Consider the following 26,507-nt stretch of genomic DNA (forward strand, 5'->3'; position numbering starts at 1 on the left):
TGTGGGACACACTTATCAAGCAGATGTCAATCAGCAAATCTTGGCCTTTAGGGGCCAAGATTCAGGGTAAGTAAGTCAAGCAAGCTGGCTGTGGCCAGATTGGGATGTGAATGGGCACAGCTCCACATCTCCCTGCAGCAGCAGAGGGTGTGTGCCCTGTAGTTCACATATGATTTCTTAGAGAAACCAAGCAGTGCTGACAGCTCCTCTTAGTATTATTGCCTGCCAACTTGGATTTCAGTGGAAGCATTTTGTTTAGTGGGAAACTGGATAGGGATAGTGCAGTGTCTGAGGGGCAAAGAAACCATCAAATCTAATTTGCAAGTATACCCCACACCAAGCAGACCCCTATTCCAAACAAGGCTCATGCCTTACAGAGTGCATGGAGCACGCCAGTGGAATTACTGTGTTTCAGAGTCCAAAGGAAAGCAAGCTGCTGAATTATGCACTGCCAGTCAAGGGTACTGCCAAACGCTGTCAGGAAGTTGGAATGAAGTCTGGCAGGGCAGGAGGTGGCAAATGTCATTATAGCTGTGTGGAGGGTGTTAGCTTGGTCCTTCCCTGGTACCACTGGGGTATTTCTTCATTTATATGATGGCTGTTCGAACCCAAGATTGTTCCCTGCTCTCTCTGATCCAGCTCTCACAGCAACAGTGGCAGCTTTGCCTGTCGTTGGGGGTGATGTTCTTTGCTTGTAGAGCTGATTAGTGTCGAGTTTCTCCCATTCAGCTTTTCGAAGTGCTTGCTCCTGAGTGCAGCACTATTCTGACCTGGCTGTGAGATTTCCCTGAGGGTGCTTTACTGCTCAGTGTGTGTATTGGAGTAGCAGTAAAAATCCAGTCAGAGATGCTTTTTTCCTCGACTGCTTACCCTCAATTAAGTTCTCCCAGACCACGGGGTCTATTAACATACTGTCTGCAAGCCAATACAGACTTGTTCCACCAGAAACTGGCTTGCTGCTAATACTGGACCCATCTGGCTTTAGGTCAGGCAGCATTGCCTCTTCTTGCCATTTTTAGCACATTCCACTGAACTAATCAGTGTTTTGTGCCTTGAGGGGCTGACAGGGAGGGACAGTTTACAGTGTCTGTGGAAGTTGTGCTTGACTGGGTAAAATCCAGTTCCAGCAAGAGCTGTTGTTAAAAGTATGTGGATTGTTTTTACTTTCAGCAGCACAGGGGAAGTTAGGCTGTTGCCCATTGCTGGTTTGGAGGGATCCACCTGCATGTTCCCACTGTGCTGCAGTAGGTGTGTTTGGAAAGCCTTTTTAGAATACAAAGCCCCGTTGTCCCCACAAGGGCTCCCCAAAGTGTGACTTCACACCCCCTTGATCGGTGAAATTGAGTAAATGCAAAGTCACTGTAGCGTTTACTGCAGAGATGTCTCATGCATGCTGCTGGGAATCTTAACCTGGGAATTTATTCTCCTGTCAGGGATACTTGTGTGGACACTATTCCACAAAGTATTTTACCTGTAGCTGGTGCCGCTGGAAGGAGAGGATATGTATCACACTGTGGTTTCCTGTTGGAGTGGAGAAAAATTATTCCCTCAGATTAGACTTCTGCCCTTATTTGCTAGGAAAGAATCACAAGGCCCGATGTGGAGCACACAGATCCCTCTTGGAGGCCCTGTCAGCAGTGCAGGGAGTGACTGGGAGGGTGGCTTGTCAGAAACGTGATGTGTGACATGAGCCCTAATCAAGTGTTGCAGCAGCCTTAGCTGTGACTGGCCCTGTGCAGGAGGGGTGTGCACTTGAATTTACCCTTTCCCTGGAGCTGTGGTCCCTGAGAGCTCTTGTCAGCAGCTCTGGAACACCTGCCTTCCAATACCTTATCCTCACCGGGTAGTATTTCTGTTCCCATGTGCATTTGCATAAGCAAAATCAGAATTGGACTGTTTCAGCTGAGTCTGTCCTGGTGCTGCCTTCTTAAGCCCTGAACAAGCTTTCCAGGATACTCAGGTACATGGGAATGAGACTGGGAATGCACTGAGATTCTGGGAATGAGACTCATGAGGTGCTCAAAATAACACAGTTCCTAGCAGTACATGCAGTCAATCACAGGACAGTTGTGTTTAGCTGGGCATGATGCCATTGCCGGGGCTCACATGGGGATCCGAGCTCTTTGTTCCTTGGGATGCTGACTGAATGTGGTTTTGGCAATATTAACTTCTTTGTTGGGGTGCTAGAATATGTTTTGGGTCAAATTCAGCTCCTAGTTAGTAAAATCTAGCAACTAAGGTTAAGTAAACCTTAATCAGGCTCCCAGTGTTCCCATTAGCCATGTTAGAACAGCTTTGTGAGGGGCCATTCCCAGAAAGTGATAAATGTTCTGTACAAGCTGCTTTGTAGTTGAGTGATCCCACCTGCCCACGAGGAATATCATGATAGTATTCAAACCCTTTGAAGAGCCTTCAAGAAATTCTTGGAATCAGCATCTCAGCCATATGCAGAGTGAGACAAGACACAGTTAATAATGTATCTTTCTGTTGATGCTCGTAACCTTTATTTGGTCACTGCTAGAAAGCATATACAATGAATTCCCTTTCCTCCCTCTGGTTATCTTGAAACTTGTGGAGTGTTATGATTTTTCTTATTTCTTTTCATGTAAATTTTGCTTACATGAGGCATTTATGGCAGTTCCCATGACCAAATAATCAAAACCAGCAAAAGGACTCTCTTATTACTGAAACCCTGTCTATAGAAAGACTCATTATGGTCTTTCAATGTTAAGCAAGTTTTTTTTTTTTCTGCTAATCTGTTAGCATTTCTTAGTACAGAGGGAGAGCCTCTCGTGAAAAACTCATTTTCATTTTTACCAAGTTCATGCTTTTTCTGTCTCATGTAAGATCCAGGCTTGTGGGTACCAGAATACCAATAAAACTTAAGATTTTGACTTTAGGAAAATACAAGAAAATTTAATGCAACAGACAGGAGAGAGGTCCAGCACAGATGTCTAATGTGTTAGTTTTATTTAAAGATGGTCTTTCAGTGCTAGCGTAAGAAATGTTCTTAAAAAAACATCAAATAAATAAATAAATAAATAAATAAAAATAGGAATAACTTTCTGTGGAGGAACTTAGAAAGAATCTGGCTTTCATCTTGGGAGGAAGGGGTACTGTAAAGCATTCTTCAGAGCAGGAGATAGGGAGGTTGATCCTAATTTCTCCGGGAACCTGCAAGCCAAACATGAAATAAATGTTACTAGAATCTGTTTCTGTCTTGGTACGTGTCACCATTGTCAGCAGTGCTTTTAAAAAACCAGTACTACCTTAAATACTAGGCTTAAATTAATTCCATTCTCAGACTGTGTCTTCTTAAAGACTTAAATGAGAAGCTGCTCCTCCCCTATCCCATGGCATGGATGTGGTCTGTGCTATTCAGTGAAATGGCTTAGACAAGACTCACCGTTGCAACCCATCCCACTCAGGGAGCCGATCCGATCAATCCTCCTCCCAAAACAGCCAGAATCTCTCATCATCCTGGGCATCTGCAGCCCCCTCAGTCTCTTGAGGAAGGGGTCCCTGTAGGACGGAGGGGTGTTGGGTACAAGCCTGCGTTCAGCCTTCTGGTTGTCACTGTCATCGACGAGTTCCGACAGGATCTCCTCCTGGGTTTTGCGTTCTTGCAGGTCAGGATTGGACTCCAGGGCTTCGATCATTGCAAACTTATCCTCCAGTCTTTCCAGCAGAGCCTATAAGAGAAGGATTAAATTAATAAAACTCCTTGTTTTGTGGTCATTTGCTAACTCTTCCAGTCATTCTGTTCTGCATTCATCGATGGTCCCATAGGCCGCTCTAGAGAGACTGACAGGTTGGATCCCAGCCTTACTAGTGGTCGTTGGGCTCTGTCCTCTGCATTATATCCCTGTTCACAGTAATTCCATCTATGGGAAGATATAGCTTCAGCTAGTGAACTGAATGAAGCTGCTTGCCACCATGTGTATCTTACTGGCAAGGTTAGAAGATATCTTGGCAGAGAAGAAAATGCAATATGTGGGTTGCACAGGGAGATACCACTCAGCCCACCAGTGGTACACAGTCTGAGAGAACCTCTAGCCACATAGCCCACTCCCACGTTCTCAGAAGTTGCTGCTTTGTCACCCCTGGCTATCTCAATGGACATCACTTGGAGAAGCTCTTGGTGTTTTCACTAATCTCTGCCCCAGGGGTTACAGGATTGCTGCTCCTTAAAGTAACTGAAAATACCTGTATGGTAAATTCACACCTGCTGTGTGATTACTTCCTGGGTACCATTTTTTTGTAATTTGTAAAGCTTTGTGTAACTGGGTTCAGATAACCTCCTCAAGGGCAGCTCAACCAATCAGAGGAATGTAATTGCCCATCTGTAGAATTTGAATAGAGAGGAATGAGCCTTATGGCTTGCCCGAGAGTGAAGGCATTTGGAAACCACTCTTTCCGGCTGCTGGAAACAGCCCAGAGGCGGTTTGATCTTCAACTGTCCTTACCAGCTCAGGGAGTTTGTTCTTAGGGCCTGAGAACAGCTTTGAGAAGCTGGTCACTGGTACCAGCCCAAGGAAAGGTTTGAGCTTTTAGATTCCATCAGAGTCTCAAGCTTGTACTGTGCTATAACAATGGATTTTCTCTATTATTCATTAAAATTCTTAGCTGGTAATTTTATAACTCTGGAAGCTTTTCTGGATGAGCCACACTAAATGATTGTTATTCTTCTAGTAATATTTCTAAAAGTTTGTCTTTGGTTGCCCCTCTTTACAGCCTCATTGTTCATCTGTATGCAACCAGATCTCTCAAATTCACAAAGCTAGAGCCATATGGCTGCCCTGCGTCACTATTCTGCCATTTAGTGGGATAGACAGGACCCCACATCAAAGTTTTCTATTTGTTCTCATGGAGCTACTCTGATGATTTTTTCCTTTCCTGGAACTTTGCTCCCAGGAAGATGTATCTTTGAAAGAAAAAGAACCAAAACCCCAAAGAAGACATCCTACAACATCAGTTTTGATTCCCACTACTGCCTAGGAGCTTCGGTAAACTCAACACGGGAGAATATTGCCCTACAGAGCTTCTCTGAACCCCTTTGAAGAGCTGAGGCTTTGTCCCCCAGCATGGATGGCTGATGTGGTTATTGGGGTCTGATCATGCAAAAGGAAGGCAAAGCATCACCTCACACTCTGCTAACCGCCCCAAAAGTTTAACCTTTTAAATGAGGTCCTCACCTCCATGCTGGCCAGTTCCTCGGCAGGGCTGAAGCTGTAGATAGGATTGGCACTGCTGGACTGGAGCTGGATGAGCAGCAGCAAGAGGAAGCCATAGAAAAATGAGCCCTTAGTGTCCATGGCGCCGATTTCACTGGGAATAGGGAAGTTCAAGCTGTTTCTTCTGAGATGTCCCTTCAAGTCTCTCTCTTCCTTCTCCTGTTGTCTCTCTTCTGAAGCTTGTCTTTTATACTCTTTGGGTGATCCCTGCTTCCTAGGTTATCAGTGGGTTTATCTTGGGCACATTCCAGTCCCACTGTAGGCATGCAGCTCTGTCAAGGGAAGATTCCCTTTATTAGCTGTCATTAGGCAGCAGCTGCTATTGCTGAGGAATGTATGTCACAAGTCAGTGATTTCATGTCACTCCCCCTCCTCTAGATACCAGGCGCTGTGATTACATAGTCCAGTTGGAAATTCTTAGCAATTCTCTTTCAAGAGACCCCTATGGTCAGATTTACAGAGATGGGAAACAATCCCGAAACTGCTCTAAACTTTGCTCAGTTAGATTTCCATAAGGAAATTGCCTTTTAGAGGGGAAACAACAGGCTTTCAGATGAGTATTTGGTGAAGAGTCAAGCACGAAGATGAATCGACTTTTAGGACACCTGAAGTACTGTGCACACTTTCCTTCTATATATGGAATATGCGCGGCCACCACATACCACAGACTGGGCTGAAAATCCCAGATTTGGGCCACTTCTCTTTTCCTATTACAATTGAAGGGATTTCACCACTGAGGCTTTGTGTGCTACCAACAAGAGCAGCACCTCGATCTGCACCTCAGTGCAGACTGACTGTGGGGACAGCGAGTGCCTCCAGCCCTCTGCGACAATCGGCTTCGGCACCACTGGAAAACACTAGTGTTTATTAACAGCCAAATGTTTAAATAGTGGGATTTCTTTAAGCATCGATGGTAAGGCTTGACCCTGCATCAATAAAATTTTAAAAACAGGCAGCCAGATTCAGCAAGAATCTTATTTTACTTTTATACAAGAAAGAAACTTGCTCGATGAGAACTTAAATAGATGGCTTTTGGTGTTATTCAGAAAGGTATCAGAATCTGTCCCAAAGGAAGAATGGATGAATTTGTGTGTATGTGTGTTTTGTGAGGAGTTAAAAATCTTTATATTTTATATATGTATATTAAAAACAAAAAGTATTTGTTTCTTTAAGTGCTAAATGTCATAAAATTAGCTAGAAACTGCCTATTCTTAAATGAGAAATTACAAAAGTACAGAATTGCTTCAAATTCCTCTTCCATTGGTGTCTTTGTGCATATAGTACAACTAAAAATTAATCTTTTTACAGAAATGCAAGAGAGTTCTAAATCATGAAGCAATGGCTTTTCTTGCATTTTCCTAATGTTTCTTGTTACTTTAAATTGAAACAGCAGCAAATGTATAAGTTGAATGTCAGTCTAGTAATAATTTGTTGACTCTTCATATGAACATAAATCTTGAAAGAATCTCCTGAGTACACTTTCAAAATAATAATAGAATGATAAAGTATTTCTCATGTCTTAAATGTCTAACATGATGTTTGTGTACAAACATGTGCACGTACTGTTCACATGATCAGCTACCAAAATTATACTAGAACGGACATTCTCAAGGTTGTGAAGTCACGCTCAAATGCTACTTTTTCCTAATATAGCCTGAAGTCAGCCCAACTCTGTGTATGTTCTGATGAAGCCCTTTATTATAAAAGCTCTCTCTATTTTTTTTCAATGCTTTATTTTTTCAGAACATGGAGGCAATACTAGTTTTTTCTATTATTGTGTGCTCCAACACTTTCTTATTTTGTGCTTTTAAAAAAGAACTAACATCCTGACAGCTTCTTTTTTTTAATTAACACTTTATACTGCAGTGTCTGTATAATTAATTAATTAATTAGCAACAAGTATTCTCTTTCTGCTGCTCTTGGTGAGTGCATGCTTGTTTGTGCCAAGGTGTAACTTTGTTTTGTAAACTGCAAAAGTGGGAGAAGATAAACCAGAATTATTCATTAATTTTGAGTCTTCAATTTAAGATAATTAGAATCTGTTATTGTTGTGGTTTTTGTTTTTTTCCTTTCACATCCCCCCATGCACTAAGTATTCTCTAGTGCTCTCTCTGTACAAAAACATTTTGTAGCTTGCTCTGAGTTTTCCTTTGTGTCTGTTTTTTTTTGTACAGCAGCCCCTGGGGCACAAACCCAGCAGCAAGAAATTGAGGGACACAATATTAATCTCAGATGTGAAATATTTTGCTTTGAGTGACCTGCCCCTGTGAAACAATCTAATTTTCCAGGATTTTAGTCATTAAGTCAGACCCTGAGATACTCCATTCTTTACTGGTTTGTTCCTTTTCATCTTCTGTGTTCCATGGCAGATAAATGAGATACCGCAGCATGACTTCAGCCTCAACAGTACTTTTCTAAGACAGGGAGCTTTTGTGCTTTATTTCATGTACAATGTAGTGAAGTGTAGAGATGGGATAAAATGGCTGCCTGTCACAGTAGCTGTTGTATTTTCACAGCCAAATTCTGCCCGCAATTATCCATCTTGCAGTTCTGCCAAAGCAAATGGGGTGTGAAGTGTCAGAACTCAGCTCATCATTGTTAAAGCTATAAAACTCGTTTGTTTATCTCAGTGTCATCACCCTGGTAAATTAATATGAACTTTAGGCTTTATAGCCCAGCAGTGGAGAGTCAAGATCTAGGCATTGCCCATGCTCAGCTGGGCATTTCCCTAGTAAAATGTCTGCCTTAACAGGGCAGCAGGTTCTTCTAAAAAGCTTACTGTGGATGGTTTTAGGGCTGGGAATCTGGCACATTTTCTCTGTATCCCAGGGTATGGGATGGGAGGTGTGAGGACATGAGGCTCCATTAGAGCAGCTCTGGTTGCTCAGATCAGAGAGGGAGAGTACCAAGGGTGCTGCTGGCAGCCTGTGCATGGATCCTGTGATGAGGAGGATGGACAGAGCTCAGCTGAGGTCACACTGCCCCTTCCCCAGCAAGATGATTCTATGTCCTTGTTTTTTATGTCCTTGTTTTCCAGCCCTGTAGGGCTAAGGACTGTAAACCTGGGGGCTGGTGCCATGTGGGTTCCATCTGCTGATGGATAGACCTGCCCTAAGTGCTGCCCTGACCTGCTGCACATCCTTCCAGTGATGTCCATTCTTCTACTGCCATTCCGCGCTGAAGAGTGTGAGCTGGTTGTACGGAATCTCCTGTCCTGAGGAAGAGGCTGGATTTGTATTTCTTTCATCTCCCAGTGACAAAACCTTTGACAAAACTATGCCACACCCCACCCTAGGTTCTCTTTCTCTCCACTTTAGTTAGATTGAGAAGGAAATGAAGAGATCAGGCCATCAGACAAAAATCAAAACAGAAATGTAAAAATGTAAAAATGTCTGGAGTGGCCATACTGCCATTAAGTGGTGCCTCACTTTTTCCAAGGGGAGAAATCAATTTTCACCCTAAACACGGATTGTTTCTCCTCGTGATCGGGATATATTATCTCTGTGTTGCGGCTGCCCCTTCCTTTGCTGGACTTTCCAGGCTCAGTGCAGGCTACAGGGAGCCCCGGGCAGGCGGGGGGAGCCCGGCGGGGCCGGCGCTCGGCGTGCCGGGCCATTGGCGTCTGTCCCGGGTGCTGAAGCCCTTGCGGCCCTTCGCCTGCACCGGCAGCCACTGCCAGGTGTATTTTCAAAGCGATGGAGCCCCTCTGTCCTTAGAGGTCACCCCATGCCGGTCTGCCGTGCCAAGCCTGGCACTGATACCAGCGGCTTAGCCCATGGCACAGGGGCGTGTGTAGGACACTACCTGGAGTTAACCCCGAGCCCCAGTGCCCACCTCCGGGGAGGATTCTCTGGTAGCAGCAGTGAAGCCATCGGGAAAGGCATCCCCTGCCACGGTCCCAGAGCTGGCAGCGGTGCCTGGCAGTGCCACTTCAGTACAGCGTGGAGGGTTACTGACATAGTCGTGGAAGGATGCAACTACCATCCTTCCTGCTGCTGCGACCTTCCAGCAAAAGGCTTGTCCAGAACGGGTGGGATGTTCTGGCCAGGGTCAGGACCGAGCCCTTAGAGCAGAGGGAGAGGAGCGCTTTGGAGGGGATTTCTGTATCCTCTGACCATTTGCTAAACCGTGACCGAAAAAAAGCCCCACTCAAAAAAGGCAGTGTAGGCTTTGTAAAAAGTTTATTGCTCCGTACCCCACTGCCGTGGCGTGTCCAAGTGCAGCCTGGTGGTGTGGCTGCTGAACACTGGCCTGGAGACTCAGGAAGCTCTTGCAGCCGGTCCCGGCTTCAGCTTCTCCATCTGCTCCAGAAACCTGTAAAAGAAGCGCAGAGAGCTGCGGGAGAAGCCGCTCCGAGGCTTTCAGCCGGGGACAGCGGCAGCTCCCGGCGGCTGCCCCGGCCTGCCCTGCTCCGGCATCTACGGGGTTTGTGTTGGTCGCATCCCAGCCCCGTCTGCTCGCCGGTCCTCTCCATCTTCGTCCCAAAGCAGTAGGAAAAGTGCTTCCGTCTGAGGGAGGACAGGAGGCTCTTCCACTGGCTCTATCCCTCCGCCAGCTGAGGAGGTCTAGGGCCAGGACCGGAATCCCCGCCCGGCCGCTCTCCGCCCCTCGAGAGCTCCCACTCGGAGCCGCCGTCCTCGGCCCCGGCCACCGGCTCGTCTCCCGGGCTCGGTTCCCCTTCCCCTTCCCAGAGCTGCCGTAGCGACTCCAGGAAGTCCTGGAGAGGGGAGGAGAGGAGGGATAGGGAGCCCCGCTCCTGTCGCTTCGCCCCGGCGGGACGGGTGCGGGTGGCTGCCTTGGGAGTCCCGGCCCCGGTGTCTGCAGGAACCGCAGCTCAGCACTGAGCTCCTCACCGGCCGCCTGCTCCCCTGCCCACGGCATAACGAGCTGCAGCAGCGAGGCCACGCAGCAGAGAGCCGGGAGCTGCATCTTACCCCTATCCCTATCATCATCTCGATACTGTATTGCTTCCTTGCCATTGGATGCCCCTCCTTATATCCGCACTCTGCCCCCTGGAGGGAGCTCAGCTGCCTCCTGCGAGATCCCACCAGCAGGAGCCCAAGTGCTGCACTGTGCCCTTTGGCTTCGATAAGGAAACTGGTTGCAGCTGCCCCCACAGGTCATCCTCCAGGAGCTGGTGGTCTTCTGAGTGCAGCAATTGCTCCAGGGGGAGAGAACTGCCCTTAGTCATCTCCCCTCCTGGCAGCGCCTATTTTCCCAGTGATTTCTTCTCCCTCCGCTCTCCATCACTGTTAGGTTGAAGTTGATGCAGTAAAAGAACCTTGCGCTTTCAGCCTGTTTGCTCTGTCTCAGACACACAGGAGCTGAGAGCTGGGTTGATTTGCCCTCCAAGGGGCTGAGGGATGGATCATTTCTCTGTCTGCAGCAGCTCTTTGGATAACAGCTTTTTCTTCTCTGTATACAAATTTTTGTGCTATGTGAGTAGACCGTGTCCTGAGACTTGGGTTTAGGAGATTTTCCTTCTTTGAAAGTTCCTCTGATAATGGTTCTCTGGTATTGTCACCAAACCCTTACCTTTGTAACCCTTCCTTCTGTAAGAGGCAGAACAGCAGATAGGGTCCTTTCTTTCATTCACTGCCTGGGTAACATTAAAGCAATTTCACTAAGCCTCTGCCTTCTGTCCTTTTGCTTAGAATTGAAGGAAACCAGCAATATCAACTGGTGTGGGACAGTGATTTTTGCATCCAGCTGTTTTAACAATTGGCAAGTGGGTTTGTTTAAAGCAACACAGCAAAGAAGAACCTGGCAGAGAAAGGGGATGTGTGTTTTGAAAGCATGGTACCTGAATGAAGGAAGATCATGTCAGGTGAGAGGGTTATTGTTGATAGAGAATGAAAGCAGGTCTGGGTGAGGATGTGCATTATCCTCAATTTTGTGTGTACTGGAGACAGATGGGAGTGGAAAGGGATAAAGCAGTGAGACTGAACAGGATCTGTGTGATGATCAAGGGGAATAAATACAACTGGGCCTCTGTTAATAAGCTAGCCAGAAGTGAGTCTTGGATGAGACCAAATCTTGATTGCTGCCTAACATCACTTAAAATCAGGTACCCCAAAAGCACACATATTTAAGAAAGATATCTGTATATTTCTTTCCATGTAGGAGTACTTTTATTGGAGGCTTTTCTCCTCAGCAACTTCTGTAACCCTGGTCTGTAAATTCACGCACTGCTGCTTGGCAAAGATGGAAATGGCACAGTTAGAGATAAGCTTCCCCCATCTGACTGGCATCCTCACTTCAAAGCTTAGCTTTGATTATTTAAATGCTAATAGAACTCAGCAAATTACCTAAAGTACAAACACACCTGGCTTCAGTCCTGAGGATCTAATTATAGAGCCTTTTATGTGAAATAAATTGTTCTTGCTTTCAGAAAAGTGCCTTTTTAAAATGTTCCCACAAAATGCCAGGTGATGGGATGGCACATTACCAGCTCGACCTCTCTAATTGCAACTCTTATCTGTTTCTTATTCATCTTCTGTAGGATTCTGTTCACAAGTGCTCACAGCTCAGACTTCAACCTCCTCTGACCTCTGTTATTTTTCTGCAAATAAACTTCGGTAGCACTTGTCCTTCACTGGGTTTTCAGTGAAATTTCAACAGTAAAAAGCCTTTATGTCTGTGAGAACATCCCTGCTCTAGAGTTACTGGGAGCTGGGAACAAGTTTGAGACTCAGAATTATTAGAAAGGAGGCTGTTACCTTCCCATTAGCACCAGCTATCACAAGATACTGGCTCTACATTTTTTGACACCCTGATGTCCATGGGCTGTGTGGATTAACCTTTCCACCACATGGGCTGCACCTTGGCCAGCCCCGGAGTAGCACACCTGAAGAGGGACTCTTAAGAAAGCTGGATGCTTACTGTTAAGCTCCCCCAAGCAGGGGGGAGCAGGTGTGCTTCATCTTAGCCTAAGTAAATAGTTTGTGTTAAGCCATGTATAGACTAGCAATTGGTATAGAATTATGCTGGAAGATGAAAGAATGACACAGTTTTCATTCTGAACTTTAATTCTTTATTTGATTGGTGGAAATCTTAATTTTCTTGTGATTTTTTTCTTAGGAAAGGCAATACAGAATGTAATAAATTCATTATGGACTAGTCCATCATTGGAGAACTTGTACTCAGGGCTGTCTATGTAAATGGCAACAAGTATCTTTTCAGGGCATTTTCACAGCTGCTGCTGCTTTGTTATTAAAGTTAACTTAAACAGATTAACTAGCAAAGAACATAAGACCTAACCAAAAATGTTTAAAAAAGAAGCCTTCAGCCTTCAGGATATGTTTTTCAGTTTTCTTCTCAGTGCTTTGAAATACCTGGATCTGCCTATGGAAGAGCAGGGTGCCTTTGAATTTCCTTCAAGGAAGGGTAGCATTGTTTTGGGGTTAGATTTGGGATTTTTTTTTTGGTTGGGGGTTTTTTGTTTCTTTTTTTTTAATAAAAAAACCCCCAACCAAATTTACTGCTAAGAAAAATTTGTTTTCCTCTGTCAGTGGCAGATCTAAATGCAGAGTCACTGCTTTCTGGTGATGTCTGCTAAGAGAGCTGCCCTTTGTTCAAACTGTGGGTCAGAGACTTGGGGCTTTGTATCTTGGTCTCTATTCACCAGACAGCAGCCCTCTGAAATGCTCCTGAATTCTAGTGTCTAACTGCAAACTAAGGCTCTATTTCAGGAATGAAATATGAACAAATCACGCAGCAAACCTTGAAGCAAATTCGTTACATTATGGAAAACAGTTTATTATCTGTGACATAATGAGACTTGTTTATTTATACATTCAGTAAACAAACAGTACAAATGTAGTTTTCTGTAATTAATTTTCAGATAGATGTTCACAAATAACTGATACAAACAGGCAGTACAGCAAAGGTGTGTTCTGTTGGCCAAGTATGTCAGGGGAGAGGTGGCTGCATTTGCTCAGTACATCATGTAGTAGATGGATTGGTGAGGCCAATATGAAAAAGAGCTGAATATCTCACTAAAAGGCAAGAGGTGCTTTGAAACCCCGAAGTCAGTCCTGTCAATAAAGAAGAGGAATAAGTAATAGAAAGAGAACTGTACAGGATTTCACACATGGAAGTTAACTGATTTCTTACTGTTCTAGTGGCAGATTTAGCTCCACTGTTCTGCTTAGAGTTTGTTCGGATTGAAACAAGTATCCCTGAGGAGCTGGTGAAAAACCTCTCTGGTCTTCTAAGACAAGATGAAATGCTTACAGCTGACTCAGAGAAAGGAGGAAAAACAGGTAAAGCAGAGGTGTGGCATTCACAGGTTTTAAGTCTCTATCTGAAGACAGTGACTTCTGAGGAAAGTGAAATAGTAAACTGTGTTTGTGATAGGAGGGTAAAAGTTACTTTAAGGCACCATTTCCTTGAAGTTGAATTAACTCTGCTCTTTTGCATATTTCTGCAAGTTATATATGAATACACAGACCAGCAGCCTCTGTCTTTCTCTTACCATAGCGAAGAGTCAGCATCCCAGTCCACTCAGTGACCCAATTCTGTCTAGCCTGACACCAAAACAGCCCCTGGAGAGGCCTTTTTTGCTTCTGCCTTGGTATCTACGGGATAAACTCAGGAGGTCGCTGAAGAATCTCCGGATTGCACTATCACCCATGGACATGCTCTCGGGCTGGTCCCTGGTGTTTTGGATCCACTGGAGTTCAGTGTCTTGCTGATCAAAGACACCTGCTGGGATCAGGTCATCTTGCTCATGGTCCCTCTCTTCTGAGACCGGGGGATGCTCCAGGTCCTCATCTAACAATTTGGACAGACTCTGGAAAAAGGGAAGAGTAGAAGGCAGAAAGGGAATAGAGGAGAAGGAGGGATTTTGGAAACTCTCATTATTTCCATATAAGCCATACTCAGTGCTGAGTTTGAGGACATATGTCTGAGCTGCCAGACTGCCAGTTAAGTCTTTCCTGGAACTGGGCATATGGGATAAATGATGAAAAAATTGAAAAAGGCCTAAAAAATTGTGAATAAAGAACAAGAAAAAAATAGTTGATATCCAAGAGAATTAATGCAATGGCAGGAGACATGCTGAAATTGGTTCTGAAGGATTGTGTTAGACATTTCTTTACGCACTGGGAGGTTACTTGATATGTGGCAATGCCAGCTCCCTAGTGCAGTAAATGAAATGTGTTTTATAATGACCTGGAATTCCTGCACAAACAAATACACATAGGTACACATACACACTTTCTTTTTTCTTATATTCTACACCTGGTAGTCATAAGCAGGGGCTGCATTGCAGCACAACTGAGCTGAGGAGGAGATCCTGCATTTCTTTTTCAGCTAAAACCAGGGGCTTCAGGGAGGAGCATGCAGGTGACTGCTCTAGGGTTTTAGATCACAGTCCTTCCAGAATAATTTCTTTTACTCCCAAAGCTTATTGCTTCACTCAGTCACAGGATGACCCTAAATGTACAATCCCCTAACTGAAACCACAGGAAAACCCCCCAAACATTTTCCTTTCAGTTACCTCATGTGATTAGAAATTAAAATCCAGTGATCAATGACTTTAGCTTCCTCCGTTTAATAAATCTGTGTCTGCCCATCTCAGCATTCCTGCTGTTATGATGTCTCTTTAAGCTGGGGTTGGAAGAAACAGAGCTCATATGACGTGTCTAAATCCTAAAGAAGCATCAGCTTCTTTCAGCTCTATTGAGCAGCCAGTCACTTACCTGTAAGCTGGAAATGGATCTGGCCTCTGCCTGGTTTTGACTGACAATGAGCAGCAGAAGTAATCCAGGGTAAAAAAGGAGTTTCAGATTCATGTTTGGTGTCTCTGATTCCTCTACCCTTAAGTCTCTCCAGTTCAATGTTGCTCTGTGTCTCCAGCTATCAGCATTTATATCTTCCTCCAACCCCTCCCAAGTCTACCTTTTGAGTTCCTGCTAGTGCAAGGATTGGTTTGAGGTTTTGATGTGTTTTCATCGACCTAGGAGGAGGAGGAGGTGGAGGAGGAGGAGGGAGGAAATAGTTCTCTTTCCTAATGGTGAATTAAAGGAGTATTTTCCACTTAGGCAATGCAGCATCATTCTTCTGTCTTGGTGCCACTGATGTACATGAGTGAGAACAGCTCAGTGTTGCTTGGGCTGACCGCTAAACCTTTCTTTTTCATCCAGAGAAAAATAATTATGAGAGAACTATAAAGTAAGACAGGAAGTGAATGGTATCCATGACACATTCACCTGGCTCCTTTGTCACTGTGAAGCACCAAACCAGCGGGATGGGCTAAGAAAACATGCTGTGTAAGAAATGAGTGTCATTGCATAATAACATGATATTATAGCATAATAATATAACTTATTAATATAATGTTATTGACTTAAGAGATGAAAGAGTGTGATTTGGAGAAGAAGGGAAAACCAAGTATGAAAAATATGACAAGTTGCAATAGTTACTGGCCTGAATGACTGTGAGTGTGGCCAAAAACAGGCTGACATGCACAGACAACTTCTACAAGGCTTAAGTTGAGGAATAAATTCCTCTTTCCCTGGATCCAGCTTAAAATAGTTCCCTTATATGATCTTTCTCAGTCTATTGTGCACAATTTATTTTAAATCTACAATCAGTCTGAAAGGAAGAACAGGCTTGAAATTTGGCTTCACTGAAAAATTGAAATGTTCCTGAGTATGCAATAATACATCTTGCCCTTTCAAGGCCTTTTTGCACACATGTGATGCACAGAGTTAAAGGCCATCAAGCTGGACCTACATGAAGGAAATGGAAAGTAAGGACCATCTGGCATTTTTCGTCTGATATTTGAGTTACTGAAAGCTTGCAAACCAGTCTTCAGTATCAACTTGTTGGTCCTGGAAGCTTGGAAAAAATAATTCTGTGATGTGCCAGCAGGTTTAATGTTTTCAATGTTTTTTTCATGTGCAGATCAGTTTAAGGCATAATTTTAGGTGTCTCTAGAAATGGGTGTTGTAAGGAGACATAAACATCCCTCTGTGATGGAAAGGGAAGTCTGATGTTATTATATTGTTGGGATTTTTTTGTTTTTGATGTTGGTGAAAACCACACTTGATATGAATCTTATTAGTAAATGAAATCATCATCCCAGAGGTTTGAGGTGTGTATTTCACAGGGTAACAACGCTGTAAGAAAAGGTCGGGGCAGTTTCAGGTTCATCTTTTCTCCTCTGCAAAAGCCCAGAATTGTTTTGTTGCTTTGATTGGCTTGTCACAGGTCTGCATAATGTGGATAATAAATCTTCTGGACCTTGAGATCTCTGAAGTTGTTTTGGGGTTCTGCTGAATTGTCTCTCTGGTTACTGTTGGACATTCATACACTAGCACAGTCCTCATCTATGACTATGTTGGTAAAAGAATAATTAAGGCTGGAGAGGGCTTCTAGAGGTCTGTGGTGCAATCTTGTGCTAAAGCAGAGCCAACTTAAATGAAATTTCTCAATGCCTTGTCAAGTTGAATTTTGAAAACCTTCAAGAAACAATGATTTACTAATATCTACTTGGAATTTTCCCTGTTGCCATTTGTGTCATTGCCTCTCATCCTAATGGATTGCAGCAGAATGCTGTCCATAAACACAACAAAAGGATGTTCCATCTCCTCAAACAATGACACTCCATGTGAGTGTGTTTCAGAGAGTGCTGCATAACCCAGACAGCAAGGGAAGCTTCGGTCCAGGTAGCCCACAGCTGGGTTCAGATCAGATTTGGTGCAGTGGCAAGATGTAGTTAGAAAGCCATCCAGCAAATGTCTGCTTTACATTCCAGATCTTCTCAGGGCTCAGACTAGCACTGAACTCAGTGTCTGAATATTCACAGAGATCTATCACTGAGGTGGTGCAGCTAAGACGGAGACTTCAGCACAGTCGTCAGCCTATAAGAAAGGAGGAACCCCTGAGGACAATAGAAAATATTTTGGAGGTAGGAAATGGGTTTGTGTCCCTTTTTGAAGTGTTCCTTTGTATGGCAGATCCTTCATATAGGGTGGAAGGAAGTTTCAAGAAGGCAGCAGATTGATGTGTGTTGCTCATCTCCAACAATAAATTGTTTCCAAGCTTCCTGAGATATTTCTCCTGTATCAGCAGAAATCTGATTAAAGAGTAGGATTTGGGCAAACTATTCCTCTGGGGGTATCCCTGCCTCATCCCATGAGGAAGCTGAGCTCTGAAACTGATAGCACATCAACTAGGCTTAGGTAGATATCATTAGAGCACAGCTGTAGTAACTCATCTTCCTCCTTCCTTGCTCCGTGACCCCTTTAGCCTCCCTCTCCTTCCCAGCTGCTCCGGCCAACATTCCCTGGCTGGCTGAAAGGGCAGTGACGTGTCTGCAGCGCTTTCATCACAGTGGAATTGCTGAGTCCATGAGGGAAGCTGGCACAAGCAGCCCCTCACTGAGACATTAACATTTAGCTGTGGTCTCCAAGCACTTTCCTGGTGTCCCCCTCCCCTGCCCTCTCCTGAGGGGGCTGGAGCTGGACTGTGCAGGCTCAGTGCCTGGTGTCACCATGAGCGCAGGCCTGGGCGGTCAGTGCCCAGCTGCAGGAGCTCTCTGTGCTCTTCTGGCACTTCCCTGCCTTCGCCTTTGGTGATGGGCTGACAGCAGGGCCCAACTGCAGGAGGGGACACGGGGGATCTGCAACAGCAGTTCTCCATCCTGAGAAGGGACTGAGCACAGAGACTGAGCTCACTCACCTGAGGTACAGCTGACATGTATTGGCTGCATCTGCTCCAGCACAATCCAGAGGAGAGTTTGGTCCTTGCCTTAGGAGTGGCTGGGACTGGGAGGAATTGGGATCTCCTGGTGTCTGAGATAGCCCATCCATGGGAAATAAACCAAGCCTTCACTATCAGGAAATTTGGAAGGAGCTTCCTTCGTGGGCTGGTCATCCCATAGGGCCACTACACACTGTCCTGTCTCCTCTTCCTGTCCCACAGCACCTTCTGTGGGAGGGTAAAGGCCAGTAAAGGGACCGAGTCAGTGCTGGCACTACTCTGGTCTGGGGTCCTGAGGATGTATTTGCCTTTGATCTGTTCTGTACTCACTAATTAATGCTCAATGATCTCTTTGAATGGATGAAGAGGGGATGTTTTCCTCTCTAGCCCTTTGGCATAAGAAGGGGCCAAGGCCACCTGAGGACAAGGAGGGCAGCAGGCTGGCATTTAGTAGCAGGTTGTAGGTGGTTCTGGAGCATTGGATTTTGATGGCAAAATTTTAATTTTAGGTTTGTTAGGCACATTTATCACATTCCTCTGATGCTAATGAAGCCCAACAGGGAAGCTTCAGTGAGGGAAGGGAGAGCCTAACATGGATCCTAAAACGGATCCTCAAACAAACAGGAAACAAGCTGAGGAATTCAGAGCAATGGCACCAGACCCTGGTGAGAGGCAGAGACCTAAAGAAGTACTCATGTTCCATAAATCCTCACCTGAAACTCTTTTTTTGGCTAAGCTTCATCTCTAGCAAAATGAACAGCATCTGTTCATCTTGTTTTGTAAAGGTGGGAATGTCTACATGGGTAAATAGATACTCACACTCCAGCTGAAACATAGGTTCGCTGTGGTTCTAAGCCATGTAGGTCTTTGTAGTCCTGTGGCAGCCATTCTTGCTTCCCCATGATCTTTAAGTTGGATCTCAGAAATTCATAGGCTAATCTTTCACTAAACTGCTCAAAATCCAAGTTTTTCATTTTCTGTGTTTTATGAGACATCTTTGGTGTTTGAACTGAAGTCTAATTTGTCTGTATGTTATTGCCTTACTGTAGAAAAGCGGGACTTTCAGTGGGAGCAGCTGCACGCAGGAAACTTGTGGTGCTAGTCTGCACTTCCTAACCTCTGACAGGAGAGAGAAAGAGAACCCTTTGTGAGCAGCATGGATATGATATATCCCCAGTTGTTTCGAGCTGGAACATTTACTCAGCCCAACTAGAAGGTCCCTCCTGTGAGATCCCATCTGGGCTCTTCACTTGGTTACTGAGGTGTGTGGTGACCTCTCCTGGCGAGTGGAGGACATACCTCAAGTTCGAGAGCAACTTCTGCTTAAAGCAGAGAAAACAGACCAGACACTGGGAGGTTTCAATAAAACGATTACTTCATAATCAAAAACATGGTACATGCACTACAACAAGGGGCTGAGTGGCTGTTTTTCAGGGTTTAGCCATGGAAGTGTGTGTGAGTGGTCATGTCTTGAGAAGACCCGTGGTATGTGTGTGGTATATGAATGGTTGTGCTGATATTTAAAAGTTTGAGTGTCATATGAATGGCTGAGTTTAGTTCAGCACTAGATATGTTGATCTGGACTCTCATAATGGATTTTGCAGAATGTAAGTTTGTGTAAGAAGAGATGGGTGTAGGGAGGACATTTCTTAAGCAATTTATCTGGGATAACACTTTCCAGGTTTTTCTTTGCAACTCAGCTCATCCTGGCATAGCTGGGAATAGTGTCACCAGTGCCCATTGATCAAGGTTTTCTTGCCAAGCACCCAAATCAAGGGGCAAGAGGTCATACTATCCCACTGTGCTATTTATTGCTGCATGCCATTTGTCAGTGTGGAGCGTGCAGAAGGAGAAGCCATTTCTAGAAATGGCTAAACAGCTACAGGAATGAAATGGCACCTGTCCTAGAAGTTGCAGTGGTTGTTTACTTCCCTTCTCCCTCCCCTAACAGACTGGTCATGAACCTAAAAATAACCTAACTAACTAAAAATGTGATCATTACATAAAGCCTGTCCTCCACAAAACCCTCAGCAGATTTTGTTCAGCCTGTGAGAGTGGCACGGTACATAACCTCAATTTTGTATTCCCAGAGCAGGATCCCAATTGTCCATTAGTTCTGACATATCTCAGATTTGTGGACTTTGCCTTACTAGAAAGTGGTGTAGGTTGGGCCCTGTGTTTTGAGAACAGGGAGGTAAGCTACCCTGATTTTTGTTTGGGATTCATGCATGTATTCTTCTTTTTCCTGCTAACATTTATGGTCCTTTTCATCAATGCTTCTCATCGGTTCAGGTGCAACTGCACACTTGGATGTACCCACACTTGCTTATTGTGATTAGAAGGCAAATCCTTCATGTCAAGCATTGCAAGCAATTGGTTGTGCCAGGGCGGCCATTCTGGAATTCTGCAGTGGATGCATATTAGGCTGCACATGAACAGAGAGCCCCTTCTTGCCTTGGGTGGGTGAGCTGCAGTGGGAAGGATGCAGCTTCATCCAGAGCTTAGAAAAGCCACTCTCTCTCAGGAGCTCAGTGTGGCTGTGGTGGCTCTTATCACCCACTGTTCTTGATTTGACAACCCTTCTTTGTTTTCCCAGAAAATACTCACTGTGTTTGCCAAGCTTCTGGAAATAGCTGCAGCCTTTTGTGGTGGAGGGTGGCATGGCTGTGGGCCAGAGGGGCAGGATATTTTAGCTGTTGCTTCTCAGCACAGTGTGATGGGCGAGCAGCCTTTCAAAAACTAACACTCCTAAAGCTGTGATAAGGTGCTCAGGCTACAGAGCTGGAGGCTGTGTTCATGCTTGAGATAAAGTCCACTGTCAGCACCACATTCACACCTCCCCTGTGACACTACCCACCCCATGGTCCTGCCATCCCACCAGTCACTTGCTGCAAAGCCTCAGCGTGGGGGGATCAGGCCCTGTGCTGCTGTCACCAGGGGCTGCACAGTTCCATGTGCCCTTGTGGTGACATTGAGCTGGTTAGAGGGAATACTGTGGGGTGGAAGAGATTTGTCACCAAGGATTGTCACCCAGAACTTTGGACTCAACCATTTTCCCTTGGGATGCACTGTCTGGATGAAAGAGGAATGGGTGGAGTAGTGTATGCCAGGTGTGAACTGGGGAATGTACAGTGGCATGGCTGCTTCCCCGTGTGGGTGCAAACACCAAATGCATTCTCTGAAACAACAGAAATCGAGGGCAGGCAGTTACACTTGCCTGTAGATGCTGAGGAAAGCAATGATTCCTCCCAAATTACAGTCTCACTCTGTAAAAGCTAATTTGGAGTAAATTGTTTAGTGTCTGTGGGCTAGCAGAGTTTTCTGGAATTACAGAAATTCATTTAATTAACTTACAGGGACAAAAGACACTTGTGTTAAGCAACTGAAATGCCACTAGAAAACTGAAGCTTTTGGGGCTGTTCCAATGGGCAAAAGAATCATTCCTGTGATCAAGATAGTTTAATCACTGCAAAACCCAGACTTTAAACCAGTCCTTCAGGATGAAGACTGGTTCAAAAGCTTCCACCTACACGTATGATGTCAGCTTCAGCTCACAAAAGTGCTTCTTTGTAATGGCAAGGTGTGTCATTCCCACACTTGCAGTGGACTTATAGGGGAAATGAACAGAATTTTTTGCCAAAGTTCTCTGTTGACCAAGTCATTGGAGAATTAAGGTTGCTACTTAAGTTAATGACTGTTAACCATACTGGTAAGCCAAAAAACTGGTTGCTGTCAATCAGCTGCACAGGTACAGCTGCAGTTCTCTCTCCCTCTCTCGAGATGTTTCAGTCCAGACCTTGAAAGATATGGATACTATCCATGTCCGATATGGAACTAACTCTCTACTGTTATAAATGTTACAGCTCTATTGCTGCAGGGAAGGCTTTGGCTCTTTGCACAAATAAAACTGTTGGCGTACAGCTCCCAGTGAGCACAGTCAGCTTCATGTGTGCCAGTCAGCCAGTAGCATTTTTACAGTTTTTTTTGTACTCAGTGGAGGCTTGAGTAGCAGCTGCACATGGAAGGGTTGTTCAGTGTCTGTGTGTGCCTGATAGGCTGTAGGAAATCTTGGACTCACTTTCCTCCATGGCATGTTAAAAGGGGGCTCCAGATGCCACCCTTAAGCCAGAACTTAAACAAATCACGTAACATTGCTGTGCCCCTCTGCGTGAGTAGAATGTCCTAGTCTAAGTTTGATCTGTGTCTCTCTGAACTTCCTGATCATGGGAACAATTCCATTCACTCTATCCCCGAAGACTGGGTTCTATCTGCTCTGCTTTTAAAGTTGGATGGGAAAGCTATGCAAGAATAAGCAGTAATGGAAAGGCAAAAAAATGGTAATAAGAATACAGCCACACAATCTGCTTTTTATAGAAAATAGTGCTTCAGTGCATTCTGAAACATGGGAGTATCCTCCAAAGGGCCTTCATTTGAGCACTCAAAACCCATCTTTGAAAAAACTTATTTGTAAAGTTGCCTGTGCCTTAAATGTCTTAACTGTGTTTAGTTAAAATCAACTCATCAGTATGGATTGCGCAGCAGATAGAGGCTACAGAACCTCAGAGGCAGAAAATGTTTTTAGTATCCCTTTTGCACTGGAGATTCTTCACATAATTTCTGTGTTGTTTAACCAAGAGGATTTGTTTTACCCTGTCACCTCCCCAAGGATAACAGAACATGTTTTGCGTAGTGTTGAAGTGTGAAGACCATTGTGAGCCATGACATCATATCTCAGGCCAGAGCAGATCAGGAAATGACCAGGAAGGCCTAAAATACTGCCCATAGGAAAAATGAACATTCTTTCTTTAGCCTAGATAGGTCAGATGCACCTGACAAGTCTAATAGATCAAGGAGATCTTTCACACTTTAGCACATGATGATATTTTAGTGCAGAGAAATGGTTTGTAAGAGGCAGAGGTGAATCAGGGTGCAAATCCTCTAGATGACACACTAATAAATCAGAGCTGCTCTCACACAGTAAGGAATAAGGGAATATGGGCCTGAATAGCTAGACTGCTCCAAATCTGACCTTTATTTAACTTCAGGAGGCTTAAAATGAATTCTGGGTCCCAATTTCCAATCACAGCTAGAACAGTAATTCCCTCCAGATTCATCAAAATGACCAGTGAGAAAAGACAGATATATTAATGACTATGGCTTTTTTGGGGGGTGGAAGGGAAGGAAGCTAGTAATAGGAAAAAACCAGCAAACTACATTTTCTAGAAAATTCAATGGTGTTTTGCAAAAATAAATCATTATAAATATTAGTTCATAAACTGAATAGTTTCAACTATTTTTAACTGATGTAAACCAGAAGATTAGTCAGTTTAAAAAAATAATTTTTTAAAAGGGAGTCAGGGAGGTTTATAAGCTAAATTGTCTGTGAGGTCTTACTGATTGGGTTACAAAGCTGAGGGCTTATTTCGGTCCGGGGTTCTGTGGGTTGATCAGTGAAGTCAGAGCCGAGATGATCCTGTGGGTTCATGGGCTGGGTCATTTGGACTCATTTTGCCCACAGCACAGGAAACCTCTTTGTTAAAGTTCAAGCAGACCTGACTCGCAGATAAGTCTCACGTTCTCTTGCTGCTGGTTTTGTAGGTAATCTGTTCTCTAAATGGCTAGAGAACATTTCACTCTGTTCATCTTTCACCTTGTATCAAGTACTGAGAGCAGGAGGACTTAACCTAAGACTTAGCTGCTTTAGGTCTTTTATTATGTAACTGTATGGGGGACAGGACTGACCACTGATTTAAGTATTGCTTTGAGAAGTGGAAATGTGCATGACTTTGATGATCTGGCCTGCAGTCTAAGCAACTGTTTGTATTTCTGCCCTGCAAAAATGTGTGTGTGATGCACCCCCATGGCATGAAGTGAGGTTCTTGTCTGTGCATCTTTACAGTCATGGAGGCAAGAATGAATGAGAGCTTTTGCAAGTAATTGCCTCATGACCAGAAAGTTTCTACTGGAAGAGAGAGTCTGCATTTAAAACTTTCATACTTCCCCACTGTAACACTCTGTGGCTTTCCAGAGCTATTTTTCGCACATCCCTAATCATTATACCACTGTGCTTTAAACCGCAGAACAGATCTCTGCTTGTGCAGGTCTCAGAGCTTGACCTGGTACTCCTTAGCTTAGCTTCAGAGCAAGTACCTTCAGTGAGAAAAGGAAACGTCCCAACCCTCCAGACTGAGGTTTTCTAGGCCCAGTGCCCACCAATTTGTTCCCTAGTGATCCTGCCAGCCTGAGGCTGTGAAGCACAAGTGTTGCTGAGCCATGTGTGGAAGGCAGAAAGCTCAGAAGGCAGGAATTCCTGGAGCAGCAAGAGAAGGGAGGCATGACAGGAAGAGGAGGCTGATACTTTGCTGAAAAGCCCCTCACAAATAGTGCAAGAATACCAGTTCTCTGTCCTGGCTCCAGATTCCCTTATCTGGGAGCGCTGGGCGGTGGGTCCTGTCGACACGTCTGCCTCGCGTCCTGCTCTACACTCACTGCCTGCAGATACAGAGTGGCTTGAACAAGTTCCAGTGCTCCATCCCTGAGCTTCCCAGGACCCTTCCATGCAGCACCCTCAGGCAGCCAGGTGACATCACTGCCAAATGCCGTGTAGGCACTTCCTGTGTCACATTCCCAAGTGGAGAGCCTCTTGCCAAGTCCTTGTCATTCTACATAGTCTTCTTAGGAACAAATGGTCTAATTTTAACCCGCCTGCCACAAACACCTTCCTGAAATAAATTCTCACTCTCTCCTGCCTTGTACTTGAGAGTTTAAAAACAAAATCCCTCATCCTTAGGGTCCAGAGCTAAGGCCTGTAAGCCCTACGAGGGAACAAGAGCCTGTGCCAGAAACTGCTGTCACAGTTAGACCCGTACTGAGCTGTGAGGATAGGAATGTTCCACAGAGGCACACTCAGGTGATGCACATCACAAAGTTGCATGGATCTGATCCAATCTGAATGAGTTGTTCTCTATTTCAAGGACATTGCAATAGAAAGAACTTGTCTTCTGGACTGGCTGCAGCCAGACATGACATTGAAAAGTGCAAAAAATGGGCTTAGTGTCCTCTGTGGTGTGCCTAGAACAATTGCTCTAATCAGCATAGTTTCTTTTTTTGGGGGTCTAACTAGGTGAGCACTGTCCTAGTCAATAAACTGGTTCTGATCCCACAGTGATGTCAGTTCCGATCTGGCTGTGCTGTTCTTGAAGGGCACATGCAGCAGTGACCTGCTTTGAGAACAAGTGAAAAACACTTACAGGAGAAACAGGGATTACTGTGAGATGAGGAAAAGGAGCACAAACTCCACAAAATTACTGGGGACTTATGCTCCTGCCTTTTGCTGTTTCCATGGAGGTGAATATGTGAGCTCTTGTACTGAAGGATCAATGCAAGCCTGAACTACTGTTTTTAATTAGCAGAGTGTAAAAAGCCACATCTTTAAAGAATTCTCTAAACAGGAAAGGAAAATGTGTTTTCAGGCAGCTGCTGTCTTTATGTCACCCTCTTGGGAGTGACACTCAGATCCCTTATGTTCCTTTAGACCTGGTAATTAAGCAGCTCCGTGTACCTGCGGGTCAGTTGATCAGGTAAAAGATCCCTGTGGTCTCCAGTGTACTACGTCTTAAAGGATAAATAGAAAAAGGCAAAAAGTCCTTGGGGATCTCACCAGATCCAGGCCTGACTTGTCCATGGGGCCATTTCTGAGCAGAACTGCAATCAAGGAGCAGCAGCCCCAAGGCTGATCCCCGTGGCTTTGCCAGGGTCACTGTGAGGTGGCCCAGCCCCTCCAGGGTGGGAGGCCGTTACTCACTGCAGCTGCCCAGCTTGCCCCCATTCAGCTGAGGACTAAAACAGTGTTGGCTCACATAAGGTGAGTGAAAAGTGGTTGGTGTTACTGGATACTCTGAAGGTCAAACCCCTGGCTCCAGCTGGGCTTCAGTGGATGAGAACAAACATGGCAGTAGGGCTTCATGCACTGAGCATCCCAGCAGGAGCTGGAAGCACACCAGCATGATGGTGGGAGGACAGAAGGGACTTGGAGGATAGAACTTCTCTGTTCTGGGTGAGCACCTGAATTACTCCAACTTCTGCACAGGCTGGCATACCACTTGTTCTCTTCTCTGGCAGGATCATACAGGATATTTGAAATGTCACTGGCAAGAACTTTGTCAAACTGATTGATTTCATGAGCTGGTTTTGTTTCCAGCTTCCCACCCTCCTCTCATTTTGACACATCTTTATTAGCCAACTTCTTAACATCCTGAGAAGCAGTGCAGAGCCCACAGGTTGGGTAACACTAGTGGGTTTGGGAATAAGGACCAGCTAGAAGCTGAAAAATACTCCAGAACATGCATGTGCTGTTTTCTATTTCATCTTATCAGTCTGCCTCTCTTTTTCCCTGCTCTCTGGTTTCAAGGCCACATGCCCATTTATGCCTTGTCATCAAAGACTTGTTTTGGCCTTTTAGCTTCTAACCCTAACCCTAACCCTTCTCCATCTCGAGAGAAAAATGCTGTGACAGCTCCTTCTCCTTCTCCTTCTCCTTCTCCTTCTCCTTCTCCTTCTCCT

General features: G+C 44.9%; 3 protein-coding genes across 3 annotated transcripts; all 3 read right to left on the minus strand.

Moving 5' to 3' along the window:
• Positions 1–2,472: 2,472 nt before the first annotated feature.
• On the minus strand, positions 2,473–5,543 carry LOC121675741 (natriuretic peptides A-like). The gene is made up of 3 exons (XM_042051424.1): positions 5,196–5,543; positions 3,407–3,692; positions 2,473–3,174 (listed from the first exon to the last, which is right to left on the minus strand). Exons 1-3 carry the CDS (start codon positions 5,313–5,315, stop codon positions 3,158–3,160), a joined length of 423 nt encoding a protein of 140 aa, XP_041907358.1. The 5' UTR covers positions 5,316–5,543; the 3' UTR covers positions 2,473–3,157.
• A 3,979-nt stretch (positions 5,544–9,522) lies between these two features.
• LOC121675718 (natriuretic peptides A-like) lies at positions 9,523–10,163 on the minus strand. Its single transcript, XM_042051380.1, is given in 2 exon segments — positions 9,523–9,959; positions 10,061–10,163. Coding segments are annotated over 2 exon segments (540 nt in total).
• A 2,804-nt stretch (positions 10,164–12,967) lies between these two features.
• LOC121675742 (C-type natriuretic peptide 1-like) lies at positions 12,968–15,184 on the minus strand. The gene is made up of 2 exons (XM_042051426.1): positions 14,939–15,184; positions 12,968–14,028 (listed from the first exon to the last, which is right to left on the minus strand). Exons 1-2 carry the CDS (start codon positions 15,029–15,031, stop codon positions 13,723–13,725), a joined length of 399 nt encoding a protein of 132 aa, XP_041907360.1. The 5' UTR covers positions 15,032–15,184; the 3' UTR covers positions 12,968–13,722.
• Positions 15,185–26,507: the final 11,323 nt, after the last annotated feature.

Source organism: Corvus kubaryi, unplaced genomic scaffold (genome assembly GCF_017639235.1).
Source record: "Corvus kubaryi isolate FWS band 111438036 unplaced genomic scaffold, C.kubaryi_AGA036_p1.0 75, whole genome shotgun sequence".
Classification (NCBI taxonomy): Eukaryota; Metazoa; Chordata; class Aves; order Passeriformes; family Corvidae; genus Corvus; species Corvus kubaryi.